Source organism: Branchiostoma floridae, chromosome 1 (assembly GCF_000003815.2).
Source record: "Branchiostoma floridae strain S238N-H82 chromosome 1, Bfl_VNyyK, whole genome shotgun sequence".
NCBI lineage: Eukaryota > Metazoa > Chordata > Leptocardii > Amphioxiformes > Branchiostomatidae > Branchiostoma > Branchiostoma floridae.
This window is the reverse complement of record NC_049979.1, coordinates 21,248,363-21,272,988: the sequence shown is the minus strand read 5'-3', so window position 1 is coordinate 21,272,988 and position 24,626 is coordinate 21,248,363. Positions and strand designations below refer to the sequence as shown.

Here is a 24,626-nt window from a genome sequence, read left to right as displayed (position 1 = left end):
ATTGTACAATTCATCATTCTCTCTTATTTTGGATGTCCACAAAACTTGGCCCTTTTTAAATCATCACTTTTAGTAAATTCAACATATGTAAGCTAAGCGAGCAGTAAAATATAAACAGAATGTTCTAACACTGTTCAATTAACATTACAGTAACTTTCCTTTTCGATACTTCCATCAAATGGTCATTACATCTACTGCACTCAAAAACACTTACAAAATGTAAATCTATCATTCAGATGTTCTCATGTTACACAACCGCAACAGCTTGTCAACAAGATACTCCAACATGTGATAGAGTAGGTTTCTTTTTTTCAATCAGTCAATCTGTATTCAAATTAACAGGTACAATAATGTTTCAAAACATCTGTTCCATTAGTACAGTACAATTTCTCATTGGATATAATACCTTCAGTTAACACTCAAATACATGTACTGAGAATCCGCAAAAATAACAGAATGACAGTACATCAACCTTTAACCATCTTATTACTTTCTCGCTTTACATCTCCAGAGGAACTCCCTTAACCTTGACCCAACTATCAATATCTATCCTCCTAGTAGAAGTTTAAGAAAGACATGTCATCCCTGGGTCAAAGGTACATTGAGCAAAAATACATTCCCCTTCCAAAAGAATACATCATGCTAACACTGATGTCAAGGCCACCCCTGAGGCAATGCCAAAAATGGTTGGTGAATGTATCCTTGCTCTAAGAAGTTACAGCCCCTGGAAAGATAAATGTTGCGTCCCCTCTAGGAGACGGTGCTCCCCTGTCAGCTGGACCCCATCCCTGCCGTACAGCCGTAGCAGTGGTTGTCCGTTGCGACCCTTGACCCCAAGAGGTCGTCTGTGCTTGCGATGTCCCAAACTGACAGTCCCTTAAACTTCAGGTCAGGGTGTACAGTAGGAGGTTCTTCTTTAGCTGGCTGCTTTGCAGATAAACCTACAAGAATGAAAAGATCTAAGTGTCATAGATTGTTTCATTCATTTTAAGTGTTGCATTTCATCATTGATATGGGTTGGATTGGTCCGAATAAAATCAGTAGACCAGACTTTGAACCAATTAGAAACACGTTTTGGCACTTACAGGTCCAAGAAAGTAATTAGCGAAGAAGAGGAGAGTTCATAGTCCTCTTTAGATTGAGGCATTTAACGTTATTTATATGCAGACAGGATTTTAAAACGCCAGTGGAAGTGGATACTCAGATTCCTATATTGCAAAATGGACCATTGTTTTCAGTAACCCCCATTCACAGGTTTTTACAATCACCTGATCCTCTGGACCTTAACCTGAATTTTATGTACCCCTGACATACATACCTTTTTCTTTTGCCTACACACCTAACAAATATCATAAAAGATATGTCCACAATTTTTCGGGTTACATACTGTCCATAAACACACACACACACACAAGTGGCACCTATAGCAATAATCTTCTTGGTGAATCTTTGAGTGTCTTGTATGTCGCTATGCATCCTTACCTAGCCTCGTCCTGGGAATAGCCAGATCCAGCTGCTGGTTAAAGTCGCAGTCGTACACCCGTCCGTCCCAGTTCACACTCAGGAGGTTACGACACATCAGGCCCTTCACTGACATGGGGTTGAAGTTCCGCACTAACAGGTTCATGTAGTCCTGAAGTTCATTCCTAAAATGTGGACAGATTTATCAAAAGCTCAAATAAATATCACAGTCTGAAAATAGACCTCTTCAAAAAGATACTTATTTGGAATCTGAAGTCATTGAGGGTTAGCCAAATTGTCTAAAAAATTTACTCTGATGTCTTTGCTATCATGCAATAATCATTTTTGTAGACTGCTACTGTCGTATGCATACTGCAATCCTAAACCATGCTGTCATAATATGCATACAGTACTCCTTAACCGTTATCTCTCTGAGGGTTCAATGCCCTGTCTGTACTAGTACAATGTCCAATCTGTACTATTACTCTGGGCGGATATTAGTTTCAGAAAGATAGTCAGACGTTTCAACTGGAATCGACCAGTTTTTGTCAGTGACACTTTCCAAAACCGTTTCCAAAACCATATCCAGTTGCTTGAGTAACTATTTTTGGCGTATCTTATTACCTGGATGTCTAACCTACGTCGACGTATAAGGAAAGATATTTCCGGCTACAATTCTGTCCTTAAAGCTGCTGGTATCATCAAGTTGTGCCTGTCATTCCAAGTATCTAAAACCTCTCTAGAATCACAAACACTGAACACTAACAATGGACTGGCCTCTTGCTGTAGTGCACAGCTGTGGCCCAAGGGTTATAGAAATGGGGATGGGCACCGCCCAATACACAGCATGGCGTTGGAAGCACTTAAACACACTTTATACCCAAACAATATATTTTTAATTGTCTTTGAACCTGGAAAAATAGTTGTTATTTCCTCTACTGACCTTCTGTATAGAAAGTCAGCAAACCTCTTGATTGGCATGTTGGTGACCGTGTACAGTTTGTTGAACTCAATCCCGAAGGTATCCCACAATTCCTGACGATACTTGTCCTCAAGCTCGCGCTGTGGAGGGGGGAGGAAGCCTCCTGTGGAAATGAGTGAGTGAATTCATTCTTGATATTTGCATAAAACTGGCAGCCTTGCAGCCCAAAATCATTTTTCATACAATTGTTGTAAAGTATTCCATCGTCACTGTAGTCATAGTCACTTAGAATATTCCATCATCAAAAAATAAAACCATGTGAGACAGCTTGAGACAGTTAGCATTCACCATTTTGATGATAGTCTGCCATGGTCCAACATAAAATCCCAACTTGACAGTCTAAAATTCTGTAGGTCATTGGAATAGCTTTTACATATCTGCAATAATGCATGTATACATAAACACTACTTCAAATAATACATTCAGTTTAAACATCCATGATATAACATTTAGGCAGTACGAAAGTTGTTGGTTAGAATAGAGGATCAAACACCATGCTGTATATTTTAGGAAGCTGATATTACACACTGGCATTTGACCTCCTACAAACTCAGTGCAATTTTCCTTGTAGCAGTATGAACAGAAGTTGGCAGGCAAGGGTTAAACTTACCCAGAGGGTTGTAGACCAGGTCCAGTTCCAGACCCGTGCCAGGTTTCCCGTACCCTCGCTCATTCAACAGAAGCAGGGCCTGGATACTCTTGTCAAACACCCCCTTCCCGCGCTGCATGTTCACATTCTTCGCACTGCAGAGAAGAACAGAAGGCTGTAATGTTGGCTCTTTACATAAATACATACATGTACATAATATTTATATACAAATCCATACTCTATCGAGTTGAAGCATTAACAAAGTTCCGCTTCCAGTGCGATCTATCTTTAACAAGTGATAAAAAAATGTGCTGCCATTAGGAAGTATGACATGCTTCACACATCGATAGCCCAGAAAGTAGACACTAGTACTCAATGCACAAGTTTGTCCCTAACTTGACATATTTTTAATCAGGTTTTCGAATTATGGTCTTTTGAAATTGTTTTGGTTAAAATATTAAGCCCTAGGCTAAGAATTTGGAAAGTTGCTTATTGAGAGAAGGTAACACATTTGCATGAGATTTGAGTTCTAGGTCTATATATCTGCGACAATGACATTTTGTAGCTAAAAGAAAGTTGAAAATCTATAAAAGTACTTTTTGCTTGTTCATCTTTTGGAATTTTCATAAATTTCGATATCAATAGAGAATGAGATGTACCTATAGCAGGGTAGAGAAGCCACCACACTGACACGGTGCTGGGTTAGGAAGTCAGGCAGGTCCTCCTGTCCAGGCTCCAGCAGCACTGTAAGGTTACATCTGTCCAGGACCTTCTTACCCAGAGCACTGCCCCCTGCTGCCAGGTAACGGAACTGCGGGTTCAGCTCTGGGGCCCCTCCTGGCAATGACATGAATGGGGAAAATATTGTTGGTAAGGACTCAACTGATATTGGGTCAAAAATGCTTATGACAGATATTCTTATAAATATTAGGACAAAAACACTGCCACATTGCTTCAAATACTGCTTAATTCACTTCAGAATATATCAACAAAATATTTGTTTATGTCGAAAACTGTTTAAGCAATTTGATTTTAGTTTGTTTTTCTATATCTACACGTCTTGCCACCTTTAATAAATCCAAGTTAAATCCCTGTATGCTTGGTTAAGCTAAGGTCTTAACATATCCGGCAGCTTACAGTGTCCGGCAGCTTACCGTGTCCGGCAGCTTACCGGGTCCGGCACCTTACCGGGTCCGGCAGCTTACCGTGTCCGGCAGCTTTCCGGGTCCGGCAGCTTACTGGGTCCGGCATCTTACCGGGTCCGGCAGCTTACTGGGTCCGGCACCTTACCGGGTCCGGCAGCTTACCGTGTCCGGCAGCTTACCGGGTCCGGCACCTTACCGGGTCCGGCAGCTTACCATGTCCGGCACCTTACCGGATCCGGCAGCTTAACAGGTCCGGCACTTTACCATATCCGGCACCTTACCGGTTCCGGCAGCTTACCATGTCCGGCAGCTTACCATGTCCGGCACCTTACTGGGTCCGGCAGCTTACCGGGTCCGGCACCTTACCATGTCCGGCAGCTTACCGTGTCCGGCAGCTTACCGTGTCCAGCAGCTTACCGGGTCCGGCACCTTACCATGTCCGGCAGCTTACCGGGTCCGGCACCTTACCAGATCTGATCTTAACTTGCGTGGCCAGCTTTTTTCAAAAGCATTTCTTGCTTCCTAAGCAGTACCTGTGATATCCAGTGTGTGGATAGAGGGACTCGTGGCCAGGATCTCCAGACACTTGTCGGCCACTTCACGACTCATCATCTCCGTCCTCTTGGGTGAGGACTCCACATGGCAGTGGTTACAGGCCTGGTTACAGTACAGCCCGATGTTCAGCTGCAGAATCTCAATGGGCTGTTTCTTCAGGGACTGGTGCTTATCTGTTAAAGACCAAAACAGTTCAGTCAGTTCAAATTACAACACTGTCACAATTACTGTAAAAGACAATGGTGAAATTGTCAAGTTCTATTTGTGTTTTGTATGTGGTGTTTTTTAATATTCATAGAGCTCACACCTGTCTGCACTTCTACAGCTCCTTTATTGGAAAACCTAAATGCCACAAATGCCCCCTAAAGCAAAATTAGAAACATGAACCAATTTACAGTAGATTGAATGGTAAAAACAACACTTAGCATTTATGAAAAACCATAAAACATTCATGCAACAGAAGCGTCTATATCCTTAGCAGTAGTTTGAGTTAGAATTGGGCCACAGCAAGTACATTTTAAGGATGACATCTGCATGTTCATTAATTTTTGCCTGATTTCAGAAAAAAAAATTCTTTCTGATAAGGTAGACTTATTATTTCTGCAGTCTGCAAGGGATGTCATCCATAACGTATACATGCCTTTTCCAATTATCAGCAACTATCTGCCCATGGTCAAGGGATAAGGACCAAAATATAATTCGGTTGAAGAAAGATTTACATGTAATTCAATTCCAGAGTATTCTGGACTGAATTGCACAACGGAAATTTCGGTGTTGAACTTGTTTCAACTTTCTATACCTACCTTCCAATCCCTCCTGTGGATTCTCCTTCAGGTTTTTCAGTAAGAACTCCCGGAAGTTGGGAATCCCGAGCTTCCTCAGCGCCCTCTGTCTTTTCTTCCTCTCCTCTCTGGTGAGTTTGACCTGACCCAGTTTCCTCAGGTTCTCTGCTGTGATCTTAAACTGTTCATCCTTCTCCATCTCCTGTAGTGTGTCTGGAATCAGGGACCCCTGCAAACAGTGATGATAAGTCTGATCAAACATGCCATTACAGTCATGTGTACATGTAGTACATGGGCATCAAGGGCACTTTCAACTATTTGTCCAGGAATTTGTATAGAAATGGAGAGAGAAAAACTTTTGATCATACATTAGGCCATGTTGAATTGATTATATGGATGACATCCATGCACGCATCAATTTTCAACCTTTTCAAAGACTCTAAATCGTACAAAGCAGCTGGCAACAAATTAGTACAAAGAGCAAATATATGGGATTGGATAGGAAGGTCGTAGTGGATTCAAAGGTCAAAGAAGAAAATATGTAAAAACATTTTTTTGAACTTACATGTATCATAATATGATATTGTGTGTTAAGTCATTTATTCAACCTCCCTGACCACTTGAAAGAAACTTTTTTTTCAATGCCAAACTTTTTTTGTCTCCCCACACTGGCATCATTTTGGTGTTCCCAGAAAATGTCATCCATACAGGTATATCAAATCAACTTGGCCTTACTGAAGTAACAGAAAAAAGGTGCAAAAAAATTTGGAAAAGAAAAAGGAAATATTGCATTTTACACCACATGCTCTTTTCTGTACCTTGCAACAAGTCACCACATGCAGAATAGATTAATTTGCTAGCACTAGTACTAGTAGCAGGAAGCAAAATGTAAACATGCTCCACCCTTGACGCGTTGCCAAAACAGATTATACACTATATTTAAGTGTGTAATGCTGTTAATCATTGACTTACAGTGCTCACGTGATGGTTGGTCAGCAAGTTGGTTCCAAGTAGCATTATGATTGACCTGTGTTAAATGTCAACACAACTTCACAACACCATCTGGAACCGTGTCCTGTAACCTGATCATAGCCCGGACCTAAACTAGGTCACATTATAGAATATGTGGCTTAATCGAGGGTGACTTTATTAGTGACTTTTTAATAGTTTTACAGTGAAAGCACTTAGAATTTAAGATTATATTATCTTGAGATCAAACAAAAATAGCTGCAATTTCCTATCGGTATCTTATTTGCGTCCTCTTCTTTCACCGTTTTCATCTTATTGTTCATAAAACGAGATTAAATCGTCGCTTTGACCCATGTTTTGTAATTTGTTTACCTCGGTCCTCTCACGAAGACCCTCCAGTCCGACCCACCGACGTGCTGGGGAGGGCGGCGGGCGCTCGGGCCGCTTCAGGCGGTGGGTGTGCACGTCTACATCCGTGTTGAAGTCCGGTAGGTCCACGGGCTGCTTCTGTGAGGATGAGCTGCGGAACACGGTGCCGATCAGCGGTGCCAGCCTCCGCGGGAGCGCCGGTAGACATGACGCCGAGAGCAACGATGACATGGTCGCGCTAGCTTCTATGGGAAAGAACAAACATTGGTGGGGAATACTTGTGGGCGCTCAAAACGTTTGCTTATGGTGCATTTCCAAGTGGAGTGGGCTCGAGTGGGTCACGTACTGCTCTCAGAAATGCCGTGTCATCATTGCGCATGGTTGCGGCCGGCCAGAGCTCGAAATGCTGGATGATATCTCCTGCGGTTTTACATCCTATCACTAGGTGGCGCTTGCGTCACGCGATGCCACAGAAATCGAAACGGAGTGGCCGCCGGGCTATAAATTGTTAAAACGCTACTTCAGTATTTTAGTAGGTCACAGCAAGTATGGTTTACAGATGACATCCATGCGCTCATTAATTTTTGCCTGATTTTAGAAAAAAGATAAGAATCTTCTTCTTCGGAGATGGTCAACATGACGAAAAATAACGGGAAAATATGTTATGTTGTGGCCTAAATTATGATTGCACTTGTAGCGGTGACCGTGCTAGCGAGGTATCCATGACTGTAATGGCAGAAGAGTACTTGTCAACTTGGTAAACGATGCCAATCTAACACACTAGTGTCAAACTAGTTTCCTCAAGTGGAGAGTGCTACTTTCTAAAAGACCACATCTTTATGTGCACAAAATCGACTGGGCCGCTAGAAGATCCTAGAAGAGTGATTCAATCGATCTTAGAAAAGGGGATGGACTGTAACTAGTATTGTTAGATAGAAACGGCGAGTAGGCCGTATCCTGTGTTCATGAACCTTACATTTAGCACCGTGACGGCAAACATCAAGCCCGTTTCTAAATAATAGGGAAAAAACTTCTTTCCAAGAACGGGTCCACCATGTACAACACAAGTGTGGAGATCGAGTAGCTTATCATCCAAATGGCCGAAAGCCACTGTGACGTCACATGAAAACGATCTATTGAATTCGATAGATTTATGCAACTATGGTTTTGATTTAACGTTGCATGTGTCCATTTATCACTTTTATGATGAACGTGAGTAGCATATGGATAACTGCGAATACACAAAGAGACAGGCAAAAACTCCCGTGAACTGAACTGTGCCATGACAGCTAGTTGTATCACCTCTGAATTCTACATGAACTTTCTGTCACTCTGACCTTTGAGGTGCCTCCATCGTCCCACGTACTCACTTCCTGCTTGTCCACTAACAGTGTATATTCAGTATTCAACCACGGACAGACATCGCGACTGTTGTATCCAACTTTCGTCAGTATCTAACTTTCGTAATATGCCGAATCCTGGATATCCAGGAATCGTCCTGAGCAGAAGGACGATTCCTGGATATCCAGAAATCGTCGCAAACAGGACGTTTCCTGGATAGACGACGGTGTTTATCCAGAACGTGTACGTGGGGGTGGAGCTGACCTGTTTTCGAGGGAGGAGACTATGCGGAGGGCGGGGGCATGTTGTTTTCGTCAGAAAGCCGCCATCTTTGTATCTCCCCGCAAGAAGATCGTGTAGTTTATTCTGTTGATCCTGGTGTTACAGAACTTAAACGAATGTTGATAAAGTTAATGATACTTTGATGTTTACATTTACTTACGTATCAGGCCCAAAATGCTTTTTGCGTAATGAATTAACAAATGGCAGTCAAGATGGGATACAGTTACTGTTGTTTTCCGAATAGCGACACATTCACGGTAACGTGTTAATAGCATCCAGATGGCGTCCCTTTGTCACACAAGGCCTGGTCCACATCCTGGATATCCAGGAAACGGCTTGAACAGGAGGACGCTTCCTGGATATCCAGAAAACGGCTTGAGCAGGCTCAGGACGAATCCTGGATATCCAGAAAACGGCTTGAACAGACTCAGGACGAATCCTGGATATCCAGAAAACGGCCTGAACAGGAGGACGGTTTCTGGATATCCAGAAAACGGCCTGAACGCCTGACGAAAATAAGGAATTCTCCCGCCATTTTTGATTTGCGAGCAAGCGGTCACTGTGGGTCACGCACGCACCGCAATGGTATCCTGCACCGCGGGTGCCCCGTAATACTCTGAACTCATGTCTAAAGACAACCGTTGTCCACAACGATAGACAATAACAGTCGCACGACTATATTATGTGTTGTGTGTTTGAAGTTGTTTTTCGTGTAGCGTCACGTTCTATTTACGTGTTTAACATTCAGATGACGTCCTATCATGGGGAGGGCAGCGGTCACTTCCGGGTTTTAATCTCTCGCAACTTGAGTCTGTCGAGGTCTCACGAGGTCGACCCATATATGGAAACATGGGCGTGCATGATAATGTTTTCTGTACTGTCAATCACCATGATTGACGGCACCGGAAGTACGAATCCTGGATATCTAGTTTTCGTAAGGTTTTTGGACGATTCCTGGAGCCGCCGAAAAGTAGATGCGACAAAGACTCCGGACAGCCTGACTTGATCAAATTCCAGATAAAGAAAGGGGAAAGCATCATTTCCCAGTGTTCCATGCTGTTCTTTGCTGATAAAAGCAAATTGCAAAATTGCAAATGTAAAAGAACCCCTTTTTTGTAACGTTAAAAAAATAAAGGATACGTATGACTATTTCAGCTGCATCATTTTACCACACGCAATAGTTTCCCAGCATTTGTCGTTCATATCAATTCGTGTTATTAATAGGTTTTATTCTCAATCATTATGCACATTTGTGATCTATGCCTACACCACCTGTTATCGAAATGTTTTGATATTCAAAGTCTTACTTTGAACTTTATTAAAAATCACCACTTTGCAGGCAATTTAGCCTGAATTGTGTTGGTGTTCACAAGCTTCGTTATTAAACATTGTTTAAAAAGTTATTACAATTTTAAAGGCACACTTTACATTGACTTATAATTTTGCTTAAAATCACAAATTACAGACGTTTACTATACAATATTTGTAACAATGAGTTCGGTACACGTCATACGGATGTGATAGTGCATTAATTGTCATTCAACAGAGCAAGGGCCCTGGGGATAAACGATTGCGAATGTCTGTTGGACCGGCTCAGTGGCAGCTTAAAACGGGGAGCCCGTCGTAGCTGGTACTGACACTCTGTAGCCGGCTGCAGGAACTCCTGGCAAGGGTGAGTGGCGTCAGCCACCACTCTTCTCAGTTCACGTACAGTCGCATCCCGTCTCCGGGACTCCAAGGTAGGTAGCTGTTCGTAGGGTATACCGATGATCCTGCAACAGGACCTCTGGACTTTCTCCAGCTCTTCAGCCAGACCGCGGGGTAGACCTCCCCACACCGGTGAGCCGTACTCCAGTACTGGGCGGATGAATGTCTTGTAGATCTGGAGAAGTACGTCTGCTGGAAGCCCGGCTCGTTTGGACAGTCGCAGGTAGTGAATCCTGGGGCTGACTTTCGACAACATGTACTCAATGTGTGGGCCCCAGGACAAGTCGTCGCTGACTATCACTCCAAGGAGTTTGAACCTCCGCACACGCTCTACGTTCTCCCCGTTCAAAGTAAGTGGAGGGGGGTTCACTGCCTCCTTACGACAGCTGACCACCATGTCTTTGGTCTTTTTCACATTAGCTGCCATACTGTAGGACTTCGCCCAAGAGTCAACTTCATTGATGGCAAGTTGCATTTGGCCTGGTAGCGATCCCATGAGAAGTTCTGTGTTTGTCAGGTCATCAGCGTACTTAACTGGGACTACACTGATCGGGATGCCTTTGTCAAGACTGTTCATGGCCAGGACAAACAGAGATGGCGAGATGATCCCACCCTGAGGGGTTCCGGCGAGTACTGGGCGTGGCGAGGAGATACACGAACCCCACCTGACACGCTGTACACGGTCACTCAGGTAACTGCGCAAGCAACACCACAGGTCCCGTCTCACCCCCATCTTTGCCAAGCTATGCAGAAGACTGCCGTGGTCAATTGTGTCAAACGCCCGGCTAAAGTCGATGAATGACACATGTACATCCATTTTCGGCTTACTGTTGAGCGCGTCGTGCCAGGTTTGCGTAATGTGGTTGAGGGCCGACACCGTTGATCTCCCCGGCCTGAAGCCATGTTGGGAGCCATGGATCAGGTGGTCAGTGTCTCTCTGTAACAGCACACGGACAAACGATTCCAGTACTTTACCCAGACAGCTGGTAAGGGAGATCCTTCTGTATTCTTCAGGCCCCTTGGGTTTAGATGTCTTCGGTACTGGAACGACCAACTCCGACTTCCATTGTTCAGGGAATATGCCCTGTTGCAGACAGGAGTTGTAGATGTTACATAGCACAGGAGCAAGTTCCTCGTGGAAAGTAGTCAGAATCCATGTCGGAATGTGGTCGTCTCCGGTAGCTTTGCGTGGGTTGAGCTTTCTGAGTTGGAGTTTAACCTGTCCTATACTGAGCTCTGGCAATGATCCAGTGGAAAGCTGGTCCGAGACGTCTGCACTGCTTATATTTTCATTCATGACACATGGTGTTATGCATACACGCAAGTGACTCAAAGTTATGTAAATTATGATAGATATATTCCAGCAATTACTTGTTGACTCAGTCACTCCAAATATAAGGCTAGATATAATAAGGTTTGATCCCAATTGCACCGCATGCCGCGGCGGATGTAGCCCCGGCCGGGTAGGAAGCCACAGACTGCCGGATACCGGGGTACCCCTCGGTGTACCGCACGGGTAGGTCACGGCGTCTGTTTGTTACCGGGTGGCGGTCCGATTTTATATCGAACTTAGCTTCCCTGTGTCAAATTGCCCTCTAATTTGGTTTACTGTCTCTCAGTCCAGCATTCACAAAAGCTGAAAACAGTGAAAATGATTATCTAATCATACCAAGAAAAAGGAAAATGAATACGTAAAATGTACACGTATTCCCTTAGAAAAATAATATACTACAGCATGGGACTTTGCATTGTCACATTTTGCATTGAAACACCTATCAAATTTTAAACTATCACACGCTTGTTTTCGGTGCGATTTTGCATAGTGTTTCGATAATAACAACGTGAATATTACAGAGGAAGCATTACGTCCAGGCTGACGGTCCAGCTGACGCAGTTGTGGTGACAGTTTGTGGGCCGGTAATAGGTCCATCCACACCGCCTCAGGGATTAAAGATTCCGAGACAAAGCGCGCCGGGTAAAATCCGGTTAACAGCCACGTCGCAAACATACATCTCACTAGAAGCTTTCTGACGAGCAGGTTGTATTTCGTTTCTCTATACAAGAATTTATTATAGACGTGAACGCTATTAAGGTGACGTTGTAGGATGGATTCAGTATCGATGATTGTCCTGTATTCGGTCCCTGTTATTGCGGCCATGATGAGTTCGGCACACGGCGCGACACTTACCTTCGAGTTGGCAGATCGAGAGGAAATGTGCTTCTCAGAAAACATCACCAAACCCATCAAACATAACGTGAGTAGGTCAGCTTTTTTTTTAGATAATTTACAGAAGGAGAATAGTTTTGTAGTCTGGCGTTGTGTATTTTAGATAATTGATTTACAACGTTTATTAAGAAAGTTTTTAGTTCATGTCTTGATTCAAGTTGATATAGTATACACAAGTGTGCTCTCACAAAACCCATTACGAGATTTAGCATATGTGAATACGTCAGGTACATTTATGTAGAAACGTACCCAAAAAATCTTTTTAGACGTCTACCAAAATGAGCCGAGTATAATCATAAGTTGTTTATAGTAATTGTCTTGTGTACACTAAGTAGATTGGGTACTTAATTACGCCTCCCTGTAAGAAACCGAACGAAGTGTTAAAGTACACATGGCTTTTGTTTGTCTTAAGAATTATTTGTAGTATTATTTTAACAGACGTTCGCATTCGTGACAATATATCTCATAACATTGACAGGTGGAGTACAAGGTCGTTCGGGGCGGTAACCTTGACGTCGACATGAAGGTGTTATCGCCCAATGGCAAAGTAAGCTGCTCTTTTTGTTTCGTGATATCGTCGACAATCCTAATCTGCCCTTAAGTCTGCAGTCATCATATCCTAGACAAATTATAAAAGCATGCCGATGAACACAATTCCTCATAAAATGACTGATTTATGTGCCACTTTTGGATAATTCTATGCCCCGTTTCTGTCGCATTTCTATACTTTCAAAATTCATTACATCTTAGTAAACAAACCGACTGCGAAGGGAAGCACGGTTTATCAAGACGTTTTGCACATTCACCATTGCTTTTGTATCATATTGTAGCCACAATACTTAATGGCTATAATTTTTGGCTATACCTTAGGGGCGTAGACGTCTTTTATTGTCTACCAGTGCTATCATAGTACATGGTCGCGCAAGAGACGACGGAAAAAACACCGTTTATACGATTAGGCTAGTTTGACAGAGTGCTCCGCCCTTCATTGCAGATGATGTACATGGGGCAGAAGAAAAAATGGGACAAATTCCGCATAGAGACGTCACGTGGACAGTTCAACTTCTGCTTTAGCAACGAGTTCTCCACCATTTCACACAAGGTCATCTACTTCCACCTGTCTCCGGACTATCCCGAGACCCTGTCGGCAAAGATCGGCGTAAAACACCAAGCCGTGCCGACGCTTACCGAAGTGCTGTGTGAAAACATCAACAGGAAAATAGAGAGCGTCGTAAATCTACAAAGGGTAAATCATTTCTAATTTTCAGTCAATCTGGATCTTTTTCATAATGAGTATCGTATAACTGACAGAACTAACAATTGCGATAGATTTTAAGTGATCTTTATTTATTCATTGGTTTGGCTGTTCAGCACGCACGACCAGGGCTGCACAACTAGCCTGTGGCTATTGCAAAGGAATATTGTGCCTATATTTCCGTTGTGTTTAATTATATGACTATTGTCTTTTTTATTGTATGTGAACGAACATTGCATTCTTTTATATTTTTTAAGTTCCTGGCATGATCAATATGACGAAAAGTGCGTCATGTCGATGCATACTATGTCACCAAATTTCAGAAATTTCTAGTATTCTGTCAATTTGCCAGGCAGACGAGCATATATTTCAAAAGACACCAGCTGTCCACGCAATATGACGACAGCAGCTGGTACTTATCATTCATTTGCAAAATGATGCCCGAAGGCTAATTGCATGAACATTCTCAAAGCAACAGTAACAGTAAAGGAGTGGTGTATATAACAGGTATGATGATGTGTAGGTCTGCACTGTTATGTTTTTTTATAATTCATTGTCATGTATTTATTGTTTTTTTAAGTGCAAAACAAATAGGTCAAATTTGGATATTGAAAACGAAAAATAGCTGTAAAGCTAAGAAAAACATTCCAATTTTCGTGGATTTTGTATATTCCTCGTTCAATGATACGAAATTTGATTTCTGTACCTCGTTTGTGTCATACTTCAAATATTTCTTCACAATCAAGAATGCTTTATAATTTGTTTATAACATCAGGATTACCGTCTAAAAGAGGCCATTGGAAGAGGGAACGCGGAGCAGTTGGGCGTCGGTGTGCTGTGGTGGTCTATATTCCAGACTGGGATCATACTTGTCACTGGGATGGGGCAAGTGGTCATCCTGAAAACATTCTTCACGGACAGAACACCCACAAGGAAACCCTGACGTTATTTAGAATACTACTGAATAAGTATTGTAAATCTTACATATGAAAGGTTTTTAATCTTTAGTTTGGCAATTGATCACGTACCGTCTACCTAAAGATATTTATGTATCTAAACTTATGTGAAACTTTAGGATTCTTTATTCATTGGATTTCATAGTTGCAATGTATAGCATTCTTTCAGCAGAATGCCTTTTATTTGCTATCAATGTAACTCTTGAATAGAATGTTTTAAAGCTTTGAACTTGTCTATCTTAGGTTCCACAGAAAACACAGCAAATCCAAGCTCATAAGCTAGTTTATTGCAAAGCAGAGGCGAAACAACTTCTATATGACATTACTGTATCCAAATATAATCCACGGTGTGTTCTGAAATTTGATTAACAATTACATCACAAAAACACAAGAACAAAATAGACATTTCTTAATTTTGTGAAGAATGTGCTTAGGCCTCGAAAAGAAGTTGTGTTTCCGATTAAGGGTAGGCAGGAACGAATTCTCTCTTTCCTTTGTAGATCTCGGCCATCTACATAAACTAGGTGCCCATATAAACCTTGGAATGATAGATCTGTTTGTATCACTTTTCAATTACGGGAAACAGACATGAGAGCTTGTTAGAAAACTCTACAATGTTTTCATAACTCACGTGTCAGACTTCTTTTGCCCGCAAACTACCCCCCAAAAGAGCTAGGCTTGAAACATTTTGTTAGAGTTGGTTGAGTAACTGGAAACACAACAATTCTTTTCACCTATGCCTCAATAATTCAGGGCTATCAACATACATAATGATTATTGTAAATAGTGTGAACGCTAACACACTGAAGAAGTAGATGTTCGTCATTATGAGTCACTAATAATGACTTGCAAAATATGATTATAAGATTGATGTGTAAAAATGATATATTTCTTCAACATTTTAGTGCTATTCAAAGCACGATTGTACTGCCTCTCAAAATGTTCAATTGGTCGGTGTTGCAACATGCCAGGCTAGAAAGTGAACTGGCAGATGTGGTAGGTGGTGCTGGAACATCCCATGTCATCCCAGTGGAATCCGACAGGTGGCCAGAGGTGGATACAGTTTCCATTACCGTTGGGCTCGTCTGCGCAAAAAGAGTAATTAAGAAACTGCCTTGTTAAATGCTGAATATGTTACCCAAACTATCATTTCATATACATGTAGCTTCTACTTTTCATCTATTGATAACTACTGTATTTTCTTATTCTAAATAGACATTAAAATAAGGCCAAGATAGCAGAGATCACGAATACATATTTGAAAATAAATCAGTCACAAACTCTCGAAATTCTATCGGATCTTTATGATAATTTGATATAGAAGCTTCATCAAGATGGTGAATTCTAAGTTCTTATTAAGGGATTTTATCGACTAAGATTTCTTAAAAACCGCCCTTAGGGCATAATGATGACGTGTGATTGAATGTTTTAATGGTTGTTGATAGATATCAAACTCACCATTGGCCCAAGAAGTGTAGGCGTTACTGTCAAGGGTAGTTCCATCACTCCACTGCCACTGTCCAGTGTCCTGCTCATCGGCCAGTCCAATCCAGGCGTCTTTGTTGTCTACTGACAGGAGCTGCAGGAGGAAGTCTTGGGTCATCTGGTCCTTGATGACCGCCAGAATCCCGCCCCTGTCGTTACACTCCTGCTTGGCCTGGTCATATGATCCGGGGGTTTCTGACACGGAGTAGCATTTACCCTGGAATGGTGTACACTCTGCAAAGATTATAGTCATTCAAAGGTTACCAGTCAAAATTTCTATAATACAATGAGTGTTTATCATTGAATTTGTTAAAAAAAAGTGTAATTATATCAGACTGTCAATCCAGTTTCCAGCCATTTCTTGAACTGAAGCATTATAAATGTGTAGTACAACATGATATTGTAACAGCATATTACAATACCAGGGAAAATACACGAAAACACTTAAAATACGTGACTCTGTGAAATAGATATATGATACATTGCATGGTGCATTTGCAGTTCATATTTTTCAATGATTCTTAAACTAGTATGCTGTATTCTGAAAGCTATACAGCCCCTGCAGGATAGTCTGGGTAAAAAATTGAATCACAGCACAAAACAGTACTCTTCCAGTGCAACTCTGCAATGTAACTGGATAAAAAAATTAATACTTCAATTTTTGGTATGAATATTGTCAGTGAGAGGTATATAAAGTTGTGTTTGCCTTCACAGTTGGGTCCGTAATGTCCAGGTAGACAGGTGCAGTTGTAGCTGCCCGGTGTGTTGGTACATTGGGAGTTGTTTGGGCAGAAACCCACATACTGACACTCATCGATATCTGTGGGCCAAAATGATCAATCATTGCATGTAATAAAGATACATTGACAAAAATGAAGACTAAGAGCCAACAAAACAAAGCACTTTGCAACAATGGATTAGAAATAGAAAATAGATTGGAAATAGTTGATTACTCTCTATAATTTGGGAATATAAAGAAAATCTTGCACAATACAGAAAAATGTACAAATAGTCAAATCTCGATAACTTTGCTTTCCATGCATCTCACTAGATATGCTGTGGTATGTCTGGTGTAATGGTGGTATTTCCTATTGATTGACGTCATGATTGCGTCACAAAAGTACCCGGATGTACCCCGGAGGTACACTGGCTCAAAAGTACCCGGATGTACCCGAAGATGGAGGTACCGAAGGTTTGTGAGAGGGTGAAAAGGCGTGCATCTGGAACTTCCAGAAAAGCAAATCATCTGGCGGACCAGTGGCTTTTGAAGGAATCGATTTTGGATATTTACCAACGCAACAATCTAAAATGATACCTACCAATACAGTTGGGCTCCTCAAATCCTGGTAAGCATTGGCAGGAGTAGGTCCCTGGGCGGTTGTAGCATGCAGCGTTGGGACAAATGTCTGGCTGCATACACTCATCAATGTCTGTACACGACATAGGAAAACAATTTTTGACAGGGCTAATTCCTTTTCTAGTAGAAAGAAACCTGGGGCTTACATAATTTCAAAATGATGAAATATGAAGACAACATGTCTCCATGTCAATCAAACATTTTTACCATTATTATTTGTATGGTAAAGCTAGTACTGCAACAGATTTTTACATACTTGGAAGTTGCTTCTATCAACAATACTTGGGGACTTCAAACTATGATGTTGTTTTGTGTGTAACAATAATAAACAATTGTTATGGAAAAAAGTATGCAAATTTACTAAGAACATGTTGCCATGTTGGCATGTAAGAAATATAGAATACATGTACAGTGAGTGATAGATAATGCACCTTTGCATAGTAATTCCCCTGCGTTATCCTCCTCTTGGTATCCATCCAGACAATCACAGACGTATCCTGCTGAATCGGTCAGCTTGCAGGGATGGATGCCACAGTTACACTCAGCAAAAGCTAGACAGCAGCAAGGTGAAGACAAAACAATACACTGTCAATAGTTCTAATTTTGCTTCATGTAATAAGGCCTAGAATTAAATCAGAGTCAAATTTTGAATTGTCAATTTCAACATCTAGACCTGTCCTTGGTTCTGAAATCTTTTATGATGATCTGTTGACTATAAGGTACTAATTTATGTCAAACCTTAGAATTTTGATTCAAGTAGTGAGACAGGCTTTGAAATAGCTTCATTTTTCATATAGCCAATTTCAACACATGGACCTGTCCTTGGTGCTGAAAGCATCCACAATTAGAATTCTTTATTGTAACAAGGAAGAAAACGCAGGAAACTGTCTGGGTTGGAAACCTTTCAAGCCTAGAAACATTTCAAGCTGAAAAACGGTGCATACGAAAACATGTTAGTTTTAAACATCAATACACAAGTTTGTTAATTCTGATTGGTAACAACCATTACTGGTTAACTAATAGTAATCTTGTTCAACAAAGTCTTCTTGGGGTTTGTTTTTGTAGACCGGTTTATTCAAGTCTAAAGTTTCCTTAAAATCTAACATGATGCAACTTTAGTGAAAGCTAAAAAACAAGATGAATACTGTAAAAATCATTTATTTTCATGGGATTTAATTTCTTGTGGTATTCAAAGTTTGCTTTTAAAACAATCATGTAGTGGTGGTGTGATGGTAAGGCACCATGAAAACTGAAATAATGAAAGCACTATGAATATTTCAAGATTGACGGTACCTTGACATTCTGTGGAGTTGCGGGCACTCATCCCGGGAGTCGTGGTCCCCTCCTTACATGGTTTGCACTCAGTTTGTGCTGGCTCATCCTGGTAAGTGGCGTACGGACACGGGCGACAGTCGCTCTCATACACGTCATAGTATGTGCCTGGGCCACACTGTCCTGAAATAATAAAACAAAATTTACAATATTAGAGTTTTTTTTTTATAATGCAACCAACAATGGCTTGATCCTGTGCATTGCCAGTGTAACTTTAAGTGTTATATCAAAATTATTTGCAATCTTGAAGAAATGGTTCATTAGTCAACAGGTCAACTTTTGTGATAAAATTCAGTGGGTCATGTTTGAGCCGGCATTCTTCTTTCTGCAGTGCCAACTAGTGGTGAGGAGCATTTATTTCCCTGCATTCATCATTGCTCTCGGAATGTAGTAGAACTTCTGGTAAGTACTTTTAGTTGTGAGACAAAAAGGAACCTCAGCATCAATAAATATATAGAATAAAAGCCTGGCTGTACTGTAAGCCAAGCTAGTACTGTGTCCCACTATTCGTATTATAAACTCTGTAGGTGTTAATAAATCTGGGTATCTTTGTAGAAAAAAACTCCAATTTCAAGGTGGGAGTTTCTTTTGAAAATTTGCAGTGACTCCAATGGAATGGAATATTACAGTCATGTAATTTTGTTTAATTGTTGTTTTATGGAGGTTAGTTGTCTAATTTTTTAGTGAATCCAATGCAATGCAATATTACATTTATGCTGTACTGCTTAATCAATGTTAGTTCATTGTTAGTAATGTAAATGTTACGTGTTACATTAAGTAAAAAGAAACAACTCAATGATACATACTACATTGAATGCCTTCGAGTATTTCTCCCTGCTGACATCCCAGACTGGGAGGGGAGATCTGCATGTTTTCAGCATGGAGCACCATATCCACCCCCTGGACTGTCAGACCGATCCCGCCTGGTTGCTCCAGAGTTGTCAGCACCTCCCTAAAGCAAACCCACAAAAGATAGAATTATATCGGGAATGATTTTAGGCTGCAGCATATTGAGTATTCATCCTCCCATATTAGAAGTTGTCATACATTAATAATCTGCAGTAGTCCATGATCAAGGAGTAGTAAGCAAATGCTTTAAAAGTTGTCAGAAAAACAAAAGTCTCATGGAATAGAAAGGAAATGATCTCAAGCCAGTTTAGCTCATAGAAGATCACATGTTTGCCTGGTTGTAACAGGATAGACAGACAATTTGTATAGTTTATGATACAGATTCATTGTACCAGGGCATGCCCCCAGTTTTTTTAACAAGTACAATTGGTAGGGAACCATTAAAGTCTCGATGTCCAAAGACCTGTGATAAAATTTATCAGGGTGAACAACAACTGCCAAGATTCAACCTTCTGACCTTTAGCTCCAGAAACAGTGTCTGACTAAACCACTGGACTTCAGATGTCAGAGATATTGCTAAATCACCAAGTACAAAAGCAGTACCTGAGTTCTCCAGCCAGTCGAACCCACTCCATTTGAACTGTGTTAGTTGGGGTGATGAGGCTTTCATCTGCATAGGAGAACAGTTGGATCGACATCAAGACACGGCTGTTGGATCTTGCATTCTTTGCCCATGGCCCAACTCTTGCCAAAGGATCAATTTGCAGGTCAATGTTGCCAACCTGAAAAGTGTCAGTATGTTACATAGAGACCAAATCTGAAATTATTTTATTAGTCATAATTCCAATACGTTTGACACATTAAAAAGGGACACATTGCAATTCAAATTAAAAAGATTTACTACACAGCAGATATGCCCACTTCAGATGTTTAAGACCGATAATATGTACTGTTATTGTGGCATTCTCAAGATAAAATGGCGATCTCAGGGTACTTGGCAGAATATGATCTGCATCAGATGCAATGATTCTATAATTCTATAATTTGCTTAGCCAGTGCACTATGGGGAGGAGGGCACATGACAGATTCTGCGGGATTGAAAACGCACCTGACATGGGAGAGTACAGAGATTATAGTCGATGAGGTAGTCCTTCATCTCTGTCTCTATAGCTGCCATGTCAACAGGTCCCGACATGGTGATGGTCAGACCACTGGCAACCACCGCAGCAAACGGGTCAATTAACGCTGGGGAAGAAAAAAAGGACAAGTCAGACTTTTTATTCATTGTTTCAATCTTTCATGATTTTGGACAAAACAAGTCTAAATCAATGTCAAGATGAAGTATATTTGAATTGAGATTTGAATTTAACGTAATGCGTTAGGGACATTTCTGAATAATGTGTATCAAGGATATTGCATCATTGGTGATCACCATTCACCATACTCTCAATACAGATTCTAGTAGATCAGCCTCCTTTGATATAGAAAATTATTGTTTTGAGTGTAATCAGTGTCACTTATGTGTACAAAGCTACTAATCATGAAAACCTAATACAGCTTACACATCTATTGCGTTTAGTACAAATTTTCACTGCATTTGCCATACTTACCAGAAGAACACACTCCAACATTGACAGACATGAAGACACTCATGCCACCAGGCCTATAGTGACGGACCTGCCACAGCCAGCCTGTTGCAGCACTACATTCGTACATTGCTTCGTTATGGTTGGAGTACTCCTTCCCAGGGTTGCAGTGCATCTGACAGAACTCCACCATTTCCGCCCCCTGTGGGCTGGTGAAGCAGATCTTGGTGCCTTCATGCGGCTGAGACAGAGTACTTTTGTCACACAGGTTATCAGCTGAAAAGGGATGAGCACAGTAAGCATGATTGGTGATGCCACAAATTGCTACCTCTATGTAATGATGTTTGCCAAATTTATTAAAGACGAATGTTTGTTCAGAACAATAAATCTTTAAGCTTTCAAAACTACAATGTTACAATTGATCTAGAATTTGATAACTTAATAACCTACATAGTACGAGATTTGGCAAGGCCTGAATCATCACAAGAAAGTTATCTGAAGTTAAGCACAAGTGAAAAATAACCTTTAAGAACTCATAAGCTGAAATTAACACTTAACACTTACTACATCCCAGTTGACTTCAAGCCTCAAGCTTTTCAAATATTATAGAGCCTTCCTGACATAGAAAGATCCCAAAACCAAGCAGAGAAAAATTTCAATCGGGTACACAGTTCCAACTAAGTTGTCCTCAGCCCTTCCACACTGTAAATCCTGATTCTTAGCAATGAAACGACTTTCAGAGAAAAGGTCATACATGGGTTTGAAGAGGAATTTAGAATTGTGTTGATCTATGAGTGAGTTCCTTGTGAAAATGATGATTATTTTCCTCACGTTGGCAATAAGGCGATGGTCCCCAGTCACCACTGGGAGAACATGTGTAGGATGCGTTGCCAACGAGAGAGAATCCACTGTTACATGAGTAGGTTGCAACATCCCCAGAGCACTCCCCCGTAAAGCTTACTGCGCCATCTCTGATGGATCCTGGATCTCCACAGCACTTCACTGTGAGATGGAGAGAAAAGGCCAACATTTGAAAAGAAATGTAGCAGTGGATAAAGTCATGAAAATTAACTTAGAATTGAAATTGTTTATGCTGAACTTTTCTTTAACTTTGTCTCCATACAATCAAAAAGTGTGTTTAGGCTGATTTTTGTCATCTGCTTTTTCGTCAGGAAAAGATTAATGTTCTGACTGCTTTGTGATTGTGACTATAAAAAATCAACAAAGGCACTACGGAATCACATACAATGCATTATACCACTGTAATGTAATTGTAGTTATCTATTGAATATAATGCACAAGTTGATATGAACCCCATTTCAAAGTACACTGGGGTTAATAACATGATGATCATAATGTTATACATGTGTCTTACGTTCACATTGGGGCATCTGTCCTTCCCATTGTCCACTTGCATTGCAGTAGAGGAGGTTATTTCCATTTACTGTGTAGCCAATTGAGCATTCCACCTGACCCACGGCATTGAAACAGTTGCCGTGTGGAGTAGTCAACTGGCCATTTGGAATCACCAGAGAACTGTCACAGCACAACTCTGGGCAAAATGTAAAACAAGAGTGATGTTTAAAAAAATACCTTGGCGATGCAGACCATGTCTCATGCAAAATTTGAGGTTTAGAAAAAATGGAAACAGACAACTAATCATGCAACAGTCTGTAACAGCACACTCTCACAAAAAAATCACTTTTTCATAGCACCAAAACTCTTTGAAGAGTTAAAAGAGAATAAATCTCAACATCTTGAGCCTCTCGACACACTGGACTGCTTACTTACTTTGACACTGGGGGACTGCGGTGTCCCATTGACCAGTCTCATCACACGTTGTCTTTGTGGCTCCAAACACTTCATAACCAGGATCACAGTTGAAGGTAATGGTGTCGTTGTAGCAGGTGGTTCCCGCATAATCACCAAATGGAATGTACAGTGCACTACAGCATTTCCCTGTTGACAGAGAAGACAAATTGTTAACTTTTCATAGAGAAAGCAAGGGAATGAAAATAACAACATTTACACCGCTGCTGAGATACATCGCGAGAATACATCTTGAACCAATTCTGGATATTTCTGAATAACAAGTAAACTTGATCCGGTACATTACATCGAGTTAGGTGAACTAGAATTAAGTTTAATTTCATAACTCTTAAATGAATTTGTATTCATAAAATGACATTAAGTCTACAATTTGCAAAATACAATGTGTGACCTGTTACCAATACGATTAGATTTTTTTCCTGCCCTTACAGTACAACATTATATGTTAATGCCTGCTTATTTGGGTTTTAGTAAGAGTGCTACATAGGTATCTCCCTCAACACAAAAATGTTATGGAACGTCATAATAAATGTCTCACTTTGACAAAGAGGGGCGGAGCCACTCCACAGTCCGCTGGCTTCACATGTCCTGATGCTGTCACCAATGAGCTCATATCCAGTTTCACATGAAATGGTCACTGTATCACCATAAGTATTCCCTGGGGCTCTTACAAACCCATAGACCGGGGCAAGAAGTGAGGGACAAGTAACACCTTTATTTCAAGGAAAAAAAAGAAGAACCTTAGTTTAGATTGACAAAGCAAAAATACACAAGGTTTTATGCAGAACAATGGACTTCAAATTCTTACTTTAATATTCGTTGAAAAAGAGAATCTATTTTTACAGTTCTAATTTTTTCAATTGCAGATTAATGCCAAAAAGACTATCTAAAAGTAACTTGTTAAAAGTCTTACTCTTCTGTGATACCACGAACATCAAAACTTACTTTCACAGTTTGGTGTAGTACCGCTCCATGTAAGAGTCTCCTTGCACACTATAACGGTGTTGCCCACCAAGTTAAAGCCAGTCTTGCAGGAGAAAGTCACCCTGTCGCCCACGAAAAAGGTCCCAGCCATGGTACCATCTTGTGGGGCTGTTAGGGGAGGACATTCCTTTGCTGAAGGGTAGGAGAAATGTACAGTTTAACATTGTGAGTGTCATGAAATGATAGGCAATTTTCTGGAAAATAAGACGCGAAAGATTAAATTTATTTTGGTTGTCTTGTTATTTGACACTTGAATTATGATTCCTCTGTAGAAGAAAATGGATTAATAAATTCATACAGAATCTTTAAAGTACCCTCATCTTGACTAAACGATGTCACCTCTTGAGATTCCACTAGGTCTGCTGTATTATAAACTATGTTATCAAGGTCTTGTTAGGGATTTCCAGACATCAGGGCACAACATGGTGGCAGCAGTGGGATTTGAACCCATGCCATTGAAATGACGGATGTCTGATGTGCATATCTCTGGGATCTACTGATTCTGGATTTGACAACGTTTTTGTAGTGGCATAAGAATCACGAGAGTTCATGTAAATACTAGACTATATATATATATATTGAT

General features: G+C 40.9%; 5 protein-coding genes across 5 annotated transcripts in view; 1 reads left to right on the top strand and 4 right to left on the bottom strand.

Annotated features, from left to right (window-relative positions):
- Positions 1 to 312: 312 nt before the first annotated feature.
- Positions 313 to 7,277, bottom strand: LOC118422737. The gene is made up of 8 exons (XM_035830469.1): positions 6,856 to 7,277; positions 5,536 to 5,743; positions 4,711 to 4,905; positions 3,692 to 3,869; positions 3,054 to 3,187; positions 2,405 to 2,546; positions 1,483 to 1,646; positions 313 to 941 (listed from the first exon to the last, which is right to left on the bottom strand). Exons 1-8 carry the CDS (start codon positions 7,081 to 7,083, stop codon positions 772 to 774), a joined length of 1,419 nt encoding a protein of 472 aa, XP_035686362.1. The 5' UTR covers positions 7,084 to 7,277; the 3' UTR covers positions 313 to 771.
- A 4,925-nt stretch (positions 7,278 to 12,202) lies between these two features.
- LOC118416594 (transmembrane emp24 domain-containing protein 7-like) lies at positions 12,203 to 15,497 on the top strand. The gene is made up of 4 exons (XM_035821750.1): positions 12,203 to 12,437; positions 12,888 to 12,956; positions 13,404 to 13,655; positions 14,440 to 15,497. Exons 1-4 carry the CDS (start codon positions 12,288 to 12,290, stop codon positions 14,605 to 14,607), a joined length of 639 nt encoding a protein of 212 aa, XP_035677643.1. The 5' UTR covers positions 12,203 to 12,287; the 3' UTR covers positions 14,608 to 15,497.
- On the bottom strand, positions 14,888 to 16,579 carry LOC118416605 (hepatic lectin-like). Its single transcript, XM_035821756.1, has 2 exons — positions 16,079 to 16,579; positions 14,888 to 15,705 (listed from the first exon to the last, which is right to left on the bottom strand). Exons 1-2 carry the CDS (start codon positions 16,356 to 16,358, stop codon positions 15,593 to 15,595), a joined length of 393 nt encoding a protein of 130 aa, XP_035677649.1. The 5' UTR covers positions 16,359 to 16,579; the 3' UTR covers positions 14,888 to 15,592.
- Positions 16,436 to 21,710, bottom strand: LOC118415335 (signal peptide, CUB and EGF-like domain-containing protein 3). Its single transcript, XM_035819888.1, has 10 exons — positions 21,680 to 21,710; positions 21,254 to 21,505; positions 20,752 to 20,888; positions 20,247 to 20,425; positions 19,601 to 19,746; positions 18,756 to 18,917; positions 17,894 to 18,013; positions 17,425 to 17,535; positions 16,759 to 16,925; positions 16,436 to 16,471 (listed from the first exon to the last, which is right to left on the bottom strand). The coding sequence occupies exons 1-10, from the start codon at positions 21,708 to 21,710 to the stop codon at positions 16,436 to 16,438; spliced, it is 1,341 nt and encodes a 446-aa protein (XP_035675781.1).
- Positions 21,711 to 23,012: 1,302 nt separating this feature from the next.
- Positions 23,013 to 24,626, bottom strand: part of LOC118415264 (sushi, von Willebrand factor type A, EGF and pentraxin domain-containing protein 1-like) — a 34,257-nt gene continuing 32,643 nt past the window's right edge. Inside the window, exons 40-42 of the mRNA XM_035819762.1 lie at positions 24,005 to 24,175; positions 23,598 to 23,771; positions 23,013 to 23,188 (exon numbers count right to left, since the gene is read on the bottom strand). Of these exons, the coding sequence (XP_035675655.1) occupies positions 23,013 to 23,188; positions 23,598 to 23,771; positions 24,005 to 24,175 (521 nt within the window). The remainder of the gene's footprint in view (positions 23,189 to 23,597; positions 23,772 to 24,004; positions 24,176 to 24,626) is intronic.

What these genes read in the sequence shown, in the direction of transcription:
- LOC118422737 (XM_035830469.1), bottom strand. Translation starts at nt 7,083, where the DNA reads ATGTCATCGTTGCTCTCGGCGTCATGTCTACCGGCGCTCCCGCGGAGG. An exon ending in GTCTTCGTGAGAGGACCGAG is followed by an intron (nt 5,744 to 6,855) that starts GTAAACAAATTA and finishes CACTGTTTGCAG; the next exon opens with GGGTCCCTGATTCCAGACAC. An exon ending in GCTGACTTTCTATACAGAAG is followed by an intron (nt 1,647 to 2,404) that starts GTCAGTAGAGGA and finishes TCCACATTTTAG; the next exon opens with GAATGAACTTCAGGACTACA.
- LOC118416594 (XM_035821750.1), top strand. Translation starts at nt 12,288, where the DNA reads ATGGATTCAGTATCGATGATTGTCCTGTATTCGGTCCCTGTTATTGCG. An exon ending in CCAAACCCATCAAACATAAC is followed by an intron (nt 12,438 to 12,887) that starts GTGAGTAGGTCA and finishes TAACATTGACAG; the next exon opens with GTGGAGTACAAGGTCGTTCG. An exon ending in GCGTCGTAAATCTACAAAGG is followed by an intron (nt 13,656 to 14,439) that starts GTAAATCATTTC and finishes TTATAACATCAG; the next exon opens with GATTACCGTCTAAAAGAGGC.
- LOC118416605 (XM_035821756.1), bottom strand. Translation starts at nt 16,358, where the DNA reads ATGACTATAATCTTTGCAGAGTGTACACCATTCCAGGGTAAATGCTAC. An exon ending in CTACACTTCTTGGGCCAATG is followed by an intron (nt 15,706 to 16,078) that starts GTGAGTTTGATA and finishes CTTTTTGCGCAG; the next exon opens with ACGAGCCCAACGGTAATGGA.
- LOC118415335 (XM_035819888.1), bottom strand. Translation starts at nt 21,710, where the DNA reads ATGATTCAGGCCTTGCCAAATCTCGTACTAT. An exon ending in AGGGGAATTACTATGCAAAG is followed by an intron (nt 17,536 to 17,893) that starts GTGCATTATCTA and finishes TGTCGTGTACAG; the next exon opens with ACATTGATGAGTGTATGCAG. An exon ending in TATTCATACCAAAAATTGAA is followed by an intron (nt 16,472 to 16,758) that starts GTATTAATTTTT and finishes ATAATGCTTCAG; the next exon opens with TTCAAGAAATGGCTGGAAAC.